The sequence below is a fragment of the Cornus florida genome, unplaced genomic scaffold (assembly GCF_030987335.1).
Source record: "Cornus florida cultivar Cherokee Brave unplaced genomic scaffold, ASM3098733v1 CherokeeBrave_3.0.0_Hap2_Chr03, whole genome shotgun sequence".
NCBI classification, from domain to species: domain Eukaryota; kingdom Viridiplantae; phylum Streptophyta; class Magnoliopsida; order Cornales; family Cornaceae; genus Cornus; species Cornus florida.
The window spans coordinates 72,812,130-72,822,040 of NW_026775573.1; the positions used below are offsets into that span (position 1 = coordinate 72,812,130).

Here is a 9,911-nt window from a genome sequence, read left to right on the forward strand (position 1 = left end):
GGAGGGGTTTTGTGCCAAAAAAATTCAAAAGGGGAGTTTATTGCAAATGGCAACAACTCAAGGGGTGCTTTTTTGCAATTCACCCATGAAATTTAGATCCTTGTCATTGTTGTGTTTGGGATTTCATGTTTCTGTAATGAACATCACAGGCCAGTTTAGTGAATTGCTTTTGAGTTTAGAGCATGATTTATAATGGGACTCTACTTTTTTTGAATAGTCAAAACCTAAACAGACAACTGTAATATCGATTGCGATTGTAGTGTAATGAACTTATAAATATCGGTGTGAATCGGCCGAACAAACTGGTTCATAAAAGTATATAACGATATTGAACCCTTAAAAAAGGATTATGAATACACCGATACGACGAACCATACAACAACGTATGAATATGCGAGTTAAAAAATGAAGGATTGTTTCTTTGTGCAAAACAATATCAAAATTTAACTTTGCATCTATTTATTTATTTATGGTAAAATCCCACTCAAACTATACCTACCCATATTATATAAGCATATTTTTGTGGTTCTCTGTCTTATCATAAATCTATTTCATCACCATTGCCCAGTATTAAAAATATATATGTTAAATATTCAACCTTCAAAAGCAGCTCAACCACTTGGAGAAAACTCTATACTTTTATTTATTTAATTAGTTATTTAAATTTTCATGCATAAGTGTGATTTCATTTTATATTCATTACCAACTCCAGGCCAAAGAGAGAGGCTGCATTGGCTACACAGTTCTCAAAATGTTACAAATTTTTTAAGACAAATCTTAATTTTACATTCTATTTATTGATCTCTTAAATTACCATGTTATTCCACTATGCTTAATTGCTCATGTTTATGTGTAAGCAACCATTTCTTTTCCTTTTCACCTTTTAGGCTCAATTTTATTTACAGATTTATCGAAGAACAAGGACAAAGAGAAAAAACATATCTTCTTCATATTTTATCTTATTTGGAAAAACTTAGAAAATAAAACATTTCTCAAATATAAATGAGAATGAAGAATAAGAAAAGGTAATGGCATATAAGATTTAAAAATGCATATATAGAAACTTAAACCCAAGACCTTCCTGAAACAAAACTCTGATACAAGACTACAAGTTACCAATTACTCCAAAACCTTAAAAAGGTTTCGAGGCAATTGGTCTCAACAATACACACACATATATAGCACCTCTATGTATTATATCAACATTAAGAGTACCACATTCCATTAGTTGGCAGACATTGACTTAACTAAAACAAATGTACTCTTAGCAAGGAGATCAAGGGTAAGAAGATCACATATTTCGCACGAATCGTTTTCAAGCCAAATTGCTACACACTTCCAAGTTTCTCAACTTGTTCACTCAACTCCTTTATGACAGGAGAGATTTTTCTAATCAGAAATCATTAGTAAGTGTTCAATAGTTTATGCGAACCCTATAAGGCCAATATTTCAAATAGAAGAAATGTCATTAACATTGATTTCTACTTCTTACAACTTGTAGAAGCTATAATTCTCAACTATAAATACTTCTTAATTGCATTGTGACTATCCACCAAATGGAGCCTCTATCATAACAAGGGATTAAGTCTTAAAAGAGAATTAATACGGCAGACTCAAATTTCTTCGTCTGAACTAACAAATTCTAATTCAATCATCTTTTCTCTAACCTGCTTGGTTTTCTCTGCTGAAGGTTTCGCCTGCTGCTCAGTTTTTGTTCTTTTTGCATTTGGTTGTTGACTTCTTGCTGCAGATGAATCTAGTTTTGCAGTTGATAACGACCTGAAGAATGATAGACAAATCTCCAGCATATGCACTCATAAAAGGCAATAAAAAAATTGAAAAAGAAAATGAGACCATTTTCATTTACCTCTTCTCCACGCTTTGTGGCTTTGGCATGGCATGAATCTTACTTTTAGTTTTTGAACCCATTATACCTGTAATTATTTCATCGTGAAAACATGTTTGAGAACAGAATTATGTGGATCACATTTTAACAGCATCAGAGATGGGATACGATCTTGAACCTGTGACTTCAGCAAGAAATCTTATTCCTTGGGAGTGTATATTTGTTGTCACTTTGTCAGCATTACTGTCCATTCAAGTACAGTACAAACACCATTAGCAATAATTATAAACCATAGCTCGCACATGTGTGTCTGCATGTGAGAAACAGAGAGAGAAGAGGGGGGCTTGTATTCTATATTGCTGCTCAAAAGTTTCTATTTTTTTTCTTAAAATGAAAAAACTTTGATGAACAAGATTGTTTAAGGCATAGAGAGTCAATCTTTAGCTGTTGGTGGCTTTCATTCTACCAAACATCCAGACACATTTTTTCATGTATTTTAGGCTCACTCGGAAGCCATAATGTGAAACAAAAGAACTTTGTAGTTTGTACTCCATTCAGTTGATAAGAATGAAATATTTAGAATCTTACAACAATCATTATTTTCTGGGCAATCAAATTATTAATAGGAATGTTCGTTAGAATTTCGATCCAGATCCTAGGATCCAAAAATATCAAATCAATTTGAATCACATCAAAAATTCCATGAGGAGAATTATTATGGAATCCCTGTGGGATCCATGGATCCATCGGTTCAAAGTTCACTCTCAATTTTACCAACCCTAATGTTGGCCTCATGTCATTCTTCCAGACCCTTTAGTTAAGGCCCGTGATCCAAATACTATCACTTAAAAGTTCTAAATTAGCCAAAAGTTTCTTCTGATTAATATGCAACAAAATTTGACTTCTCTTTTTAACTAATAAGGATTCTATGTTGTTTGTTTTCCTTGTTTTTCTTTTGTTTCTTCTAGTTGGCTATTCTGCTATGATAAGCAACGAAAAAAGGGAAAAAAGTTTTCCTCATATACACTGCTTCAAGCTAATTGACCCTTCTTTCTCTCTGTAAAACTCCTTTATCTTTTCCCCTATGCCTTAGGCTTTGTAATTAAACCTTTCATGGCTTGAATATTGTCTTACATAATTATATAAAACCATGTTACTTTAATCATTGATGAATGGTGAGTAATGATTTGAATTGTTATTGTAAAACACGTAATATCGTAATGTACCATGATTACCATCACACTTGCTACATAAATTGTACATTTTTTACAATGATAACTTTTATTATTTGAATGAAAGCTAATGTACTTCAAATTATGAGGTGGATTAGTGCAAGCTCATGTTCTCTAAAATATCTTTTAAAATTTTCTGTTCTTTTATGAGTTCTGAACTTGTTCAATTGCATATATAAGAGAATCCTAGAGCAGATATTGTAGGAGATAGTTTTCTCGTCTTAGAAATTTACAAGTATTGATTTGAAGACTCCCTACCAATCCAACAGAAGGTCTAGTTCAACAGCCATGTTTAACAAACTAATTTGAGATTTAAAGGAAGTGAGCATAAGCTAGGATATCTTGGACATACCTTAAAGCCTTTTTTAATCCCTCTACAGACAACAACTTGACTGGCTGCATGGATTTTTTTAAGTTTGTTCTGTCAGCCAGAGGATCAACACAGTAAATCCCTTCTGACTTGAGAGGATCCCTAAAGGCTGTTCTTAAATTTCTGCAATGAAAAGTTCAGTAGGTATTTATTAGAGACATTAAATTACTCAAGAAAAGAGTTCCCTCTCCTGCTCACTTGTACCAAATCAATTCAAACAATATTCACCTACCCTCCTTTGAGTTCAGTTCGGGAAACTGAATATTTCTGGGATGCTTTCTGAAAAAAAGAACAATAATAAAAAGCATTATTGAATCAACATTACTTCAAAACTAATGGTCCAAACAAGATTTGAAGTATTGAAAATTCAACCTTACTGATTTATGGTAGGTGCAATATGTTCCACGGTGTCTGGAAACACAGAATGGCATAAATTATTTACCAGGAAAAGTTTAGAATGCTACAAGATTATTTACCAGGACAATCTAATAATTCTATCGGATTAAGAGAACATATGCAAATTTTTTTTTTTTTCACAAGCAACATATGCAATATTTGTAATGGCATAAAGTATAAACTAGTTTAAACATTCATACAGCCCAAAGATATACGTATTTTTAGCATAAGAAACTTAAGATAGGGATTCAATTTTATTCTTGCTAGTAAGGAAGTACCTGTAAAATTTCATATTGTAAAAGGTGAGAAGTTACATCACAATTCCATGTTATATAACCTATTTCCTGCCTTCCTGGTTTTAGAAGTTCTAAACACATACCATGGGGGAGAACAGCAATGATAACCTAAGCAGTACAAATTCTTCTTTAAAGAAGTTGTATCCATATTGAATATCGGTGCAGTTCAAATAATTTCAGACATGTCTAATACTTTCTTAATGTATCCACGCTTCAAAAATAACTTTTAAAATTTTAAATGAATTTCAGATAATTTTCAACAACTCCTCAATACTTTCTACATTACCAAGGGTTGTAACCTAGTGATACTTTCTCACCTTCAAAAGTAAAAGCTCGAGGGTTCAAGTCCCCATAGGGCCAATGTTTGTGTGTGACTTTCTTGCCAGGATAATATATATATGTGTGTGTGTGTGTGTGTGTGTGTATGTACTTTCTACATTTATTGAACAATGAAATGTGACATTTCCAATATAATAATAGAGCATAATTTCATTAGGTAAAGCGTGATTAGGGTTTCAAAACACATGGAGAATCTTAAAAAGAAGAGTAATTGAGCAATAGAAGAGAAATCTTTGTGGAATTTAGTCGCATATCCATCGCTATTCAATGTAATTGCTAGTTCTCTTATTTTTTGACATTAGAAGTTCAAAACTTTGAAAATCAACTCAACTCGTAAAAGATGACTTTTTCTAATAATATTTTTATATATTATGAAAAAAAGAAAAAAAAAATTAAAATGATGCTAATACATATGCCATGTCCTCGTCATATCTGTATTATTATTATTCTTTTTTTTTTAAGATTTGTATTATCAGGCCATCAGCAATATCCTTTCATACCCGTATCCCTATCCAGCTTCATAGATGACAACAAATTAAGCAGCATAGACTGAATGTAATTTGGTGCCCCATCCTTCCCTAAAAGCATATTATCTAGACACCAAATTTTTGATGGAACACTTTGCAAGAAACTAAAATATGAAACATGAAAGAATCAAAAGGTTCTGACAATGAGATCTCATTAGACCACCCCATACCAAGCAAAACCTCCAATGTAGTATCTTAATGGGCTAAACAAGCTTTGTACAGCCTTCGATTGTGAATCTCAGAGCAGCACTATCTTATTCGTTCAGTTGCTAACTATTTGACGATAAAATATCCATATGGGTACTCTTTTAGTTTTTTATTTTCTCAGCACTCCTCTTAGGTCGTTGTTTCAAGTTTCACCGAAGGTGAGGCCTGAGTTTAAATGATTCAAGCAACTGCTACTGCGCACATCTAGAGTTTGCAAACCAACTGAGAGTCCAAAGTGGCTAGCAGGTGGGCTGATTCTTCGTTAACAAAACAAAAAAATATCCATGTCTATTTTAATTGTGTGATGAAAAAAATCATTACTATTCACAATTGAAAAGCAGCAAATAGTCATAGAATCGAGTTTTGAAGCAAATAGCATGCCATGGCTACTCCATTAGTGAAGAAAAATTAAAAATGATCTAGTTCTTTAGCAGGAGTTTGTATCTGGCATATAGTTTTCAAAATTACAAACCATTTTTGTCTTACTTTTCCTATTTACCATGAGGAAAGGGACTGAGTTCAAATGACGCTGTCATGAAACCTTGAAAAGAAAACAATAATTTAGAGCCTTTTCCATTTTCCCTACAACTATTGAATAACATCAAGTGAACAATCCATGATCATAATTTTCACAAGGACAAACAGAATACCACTCTGCCAAGGAAGGCCAACAAATCATGAAAGGAAACAAAGCATAGAGTAGATGTAACAAGCACTTACTTTTTTAACATGAAATCCTATTGGGAAAGACTGACATACTATAAAGAGAACATGAATGTGTCACCATATTCCATTGCTACACCAAATTAGTACAGGAGACAACACTCTAAGGAGCATCAATAATAAATTTTCCCAAATATGAAATCATTTTATAACCATTTCAGGTTTATAAAACATGTGCGCAAGAAGTTTTTGTGACATAATTATGACCAAGTGCACAAACCATCCATTACTATAGTCTCTTCGAAGGATTTTAAACCATGTTCCTAAAAGTAACTGTTGAATGAGATCATTGTGCAAAACCAATTTCATACTATTCAAGGACAATCAACATTTCAATCAGTGATAGAAGATCACAAAGATAATACATGGTGAACTCTTACACCCTTGAAACTGTTATTTGATATAACTGACAAATTGCAAGAAGCAACATAATGCTTCTCTATTCTCTAAACACCAAACTTGAACCAAATGAATTTTTTAAATCAACATTTTAACATGAATTTTAGGATGAAAAGTCCCCATGTCAAGTTAAGGAATCGCTAAATCAGTTTATATAACGAGTTGTATAACATACTTATTAATGGCTAAGGTACAAGCCATCCCATCCTTCTTTTTTCCCTTGCAAACTCCATAATCCAAAGAAGTGCCGATCTTTAAAATTTGACCAGCAGAATAAGCACTTAAAGTAAATCCCGATCCCTGCAAATGAGATGATGAAAGTTAACAATCTCAAAATCATGATAAATCAAATTTTATCGGTTTATGAAAACTTAATACCGAAGTGTCCTTGCGAACACCACAGTTAAACAGTGCAAAGACTGTTCCAGCCTCTTCTTTACAGTTCTTCTGATAAGCATCTCCAAACAGAAAAACAGAAATAGTCTTTTCATCTAAACACCCGATTTTCCATATGCAAAATTTCTTCCCAGTAGAACTATTTTTCGGATTCCCCTTCTCTGTTAAAACTCCAACAGTAGCCCAACAACCAGAAAGAGTATCACCCACTAGCAGATTCCTGAACACCCAAAATTATGACATCAATAACACAAGACTATTTTTTTTTTGGTTGAATTACACAAGACTATTTTCTCAACTAAATTGATAACATTAGCAGTGTTAATTCTCCTACTTTATTGCAGGCACCCGGACAAAACGAATATCTGAAAAACGATTGCTCAATTCTGTCGAGGAGACCACTTGATTACTGAACAAGAAAAACAAATAGAATAAACAAAAAACAATATCAGGAAACCTCTGTAGCTGCAACAATATAAGAAAACAATGTTATGGATGCAAAAATTCTAGTTGTTCATAAACAGCTTAGTCTTGGCTCGCTAATGCAGAAATTCATTTAGATAAGAACATACATATCACTGTGTGTGTGAATACATTCACACATGTGAATATATGTACTGTTAGATTGTTCCCACACATTTTAAGCAAAAATGAAATTCTAAGCTCCATAATTTGCCCCAGTTGGAAAAGCAAAGTGCTAGATTGTTCTCACGCAATACAATTGCGAAAACTTATTCTTAGTCTACATTACCCATTTTCCCCAAAAGTTCTAGAGGCTAATTGTGATTAATGGAATCATAATGAACTGAGTATATTGTAAAAATGTATAACTTATTTCATTAGCAATGTAAATGAGTGCTATGTTCGTATGGATTTGACTGCACAAACATTAAGAGAAACACATGGGTGCTCTTCCAATTGGGATTGACCTAAACCTACCGAATTCGTAAACCCGAAAACTTCTCAACCCCGGCATCATGTGAGTTCTTCAGGATGTTGGATTTGGTATCTTTCTTGACATTTTGAGGCTCGTAATCGAGGCAATCTTCAACAGCATTTCGAAATACAGACATATCTGTATGTCCCGATCGCTTAGGCAATCCATCGTCAGAATGATACCCTATAATCAAAGGGAATTAAGAACTGAACAATAAACGAAAACCCATGAAGAATTCAAAGAAGCCCAGAGCCAAAATACCTGTTAATGTGTATATGTGTGTGTATAAATATAGAGAGAGAGAGTTACCTGGTGATTGGGAGTGGAAAGTTGAAGGAGAAGCAGGAGGGGTTTCCAAAACCCTATCTTGAAGAGAGAGAAGGAGATCCAGATCGTCTTCGTGATTCGTCATGGTGGGCATGCAAATGTTTATGTGATAAACCAGGGAGGAGGGTTCACTGTCCTTGTTATAATCCTAGTATTGTATATTACTGGTATAGAAATGGTTTCTTTTTGGAGGGAGATTTGAATTTTTGGAGGGACAGATGATGATGTTTTAGCATATGCCGGGAAGAAGCTCAGGGCTTCTTTTCAGCCCATCACCCAAGTAGTAACCCACTACTACATATTTTGGGGTAAATTAACTTAGATCCCCTCTAGTTAGGATTTATTACACTTATTTCTATCGTGTTTTGAAATTACAATTATTGCCGTCAATTTCACTAATAGTTAGGTATAGTTAATGTAATGACCCTATCATTTTTCTTTCTTTCTTTCATTTTTCTAAAATTTTACGGATAAATTGTTTTCGTTGAATTTTCTTTTCTGAGTTCGGTTACTCATCACTTAGTGTCGTCTCGAATGCTCGAAAATGGTTTCCGAGACTCTTTCATTTGGATTGACAATTTCCTTTAAGGATAGAGTTATTTTCACATTTTCATTTTTTGGCTACTATTTACTTTTCATCTTTTTCCCATTTGTCACTTTGTTGGCACAACCTCACTTTTCATGTTTAGAGTTGAGTTTTGACTCCACGAGTTTTCATTTCAGTTGATTTCCTTGAAACGCGTAGCTTTACTTTTGGAGAAAAGCTCGCCGGTTGTTCTTTTCTCCCACAGGGGTGTGGATGAAAGGATTCTTCAGGCACATTGATGTTTCTTGGGATGTTTTTCATAAATATCTTTTGGAGATATTTTAATTAGGGTTTTTAAAAAAATATCTTTTGGAAAATATTTTCATTCTCGGCAAATTTGCAGTTATCCCCTTTTTGTAGGGGTCATTATACAATTAACGAAAGTTATTACAAAATAACTCATTTTGGGCCTGGATTTTCCTACGGGATTCATTTCCACTTTTCGTCGAGTCGTGTACTCTTAGAATTTCCTCACGGTCGTTTTCACCAGCTTTAGGGTTTTCGGCACCAGTTGCCGCCGAACTTGTTCGAGGTATATCTTTCTGCACGGAACTCGGTTTTCGACGCCGTTTCTTTCGTTATTCATTTTTTTTTCATTTCGGTTCGTTCACGGTGTTTTACCGTTTAACCGCGTCTGCACAAATTCCATTTTCTGGACCCGGCGGGGCCCTTTTGGGGCACTTTTAGGGTTTTACTATAAATAGGGAGTTATAAAATTAAAAACATTTCATCCTCTTCTTCTCACACTGCTGCAGATCAACCATGGTAGCCCAAAGGAGCTGCCTCCCTTTTTTTCTCAAATTAACCTTCTTCCTCTTTGTAAAATGTCGTAGTACCTTAGTGTTTATTGTAGGCCTTGGCGAGACACTCCTTTTCCCCTTATTAGAAGCAAATTCTGACCATTTTTGAATTTGGGTTTTGAGTTCGGATTTGGATTTTCATGGTGCCTCAAGGGTTAAAGTTGCTTCCCTCGTAGTCCCCGACATAACCTAGAAGTATTATCGGATTCAGAGCGATTTCCTTCCGATGGAGATTTGAGATTTCATCTCAAAGTGAGGTAGGGGATGTCTTAGGTTTACATAATTATTGTATTGATTGTTTTATAAGCTTATACAACTTGTATGCATGCCAAGGTATTTTATCTAAAATTTAATTTAATTATTTTCTTTGTATAAGATTTAATTCTCATGGTTGTATATAGCTTGGAATTAAATTGCGGCATGCTATTAAATTAAGCCTTGATATGTTTATTAACATATATTAAATTGGGAGGATTTGAATGTGACAACCCTGGATTTTACAACACAGTGTGTCCTATGATGACCTGAAA

At 33.9% G+C, this 9,911-nt stretch overlaps 1 protein-coding gene across 1 annotated transcript; it reads right to left on the reverse strand.

Annotated features, from left to right (window-relative positions):
• Positions 1 to 1,307: 1,307 nt before the first annotated feature.
• LOC132298832 (uncharacterized) lies at positions 1,308 to 8,255 on the reverse strand. Its single transcript, XM_059795176.1, has 11 exons — positions 7,978 to 8,255; positions 7,671 to 7,851; positions 7,066 to 7,140; positions 6,714 to 6,951; positions 6,511 to 6,635; positions 3,826 to 3,859; positions 3,681 to 3,727; positions 3,431 to 3,571; positions 2,025 to 2,089; positions 1,868 to 1,934; positions 1,308 to 1,779 (listed from the first exon to the last, which is right to left on the reverse strand). Exons 1-11 carry the CDS (start codon positions 8,087 to 8,089, stop codon positions 1,614 to 1,616), a joined length of 1,251 nt encoding a protein of 416 aa, XP_059651159.1. The 5' UTR covers positions 8,090 to 8,255; the 3' UTR covers positions 1,308 to 1,613.
• Between the last annotated feature and the right edge of the window lie 1,656 nt (positions 8,256 to 9,911).

Excerpts from the sequence above, each read along its gene's own strand:
- LOC132298832 (XM_059795176.1), bottom strand. The coding sequence starts at position 8,089 with ATGCCCACCATGACGAATCACGAAGACGATCTGGATCTCCTTCTCTCT. Across the intron at positions 6,636-6,713 it reads GTGTTCGCAAGGACACTTCG|GGATCGGGATTTACTTTAAG; the intron begins GTATTAAGTTTT and ends TCTCATTTGCAG. Across the intron at positions 3,572-3,680 it reads CGAACTGAACTCAAAGGAGG|AAATTTAAGAACAGCCTTTA; the intron begins GTAGGTGAATAT and ends TTTTCATTGCAG.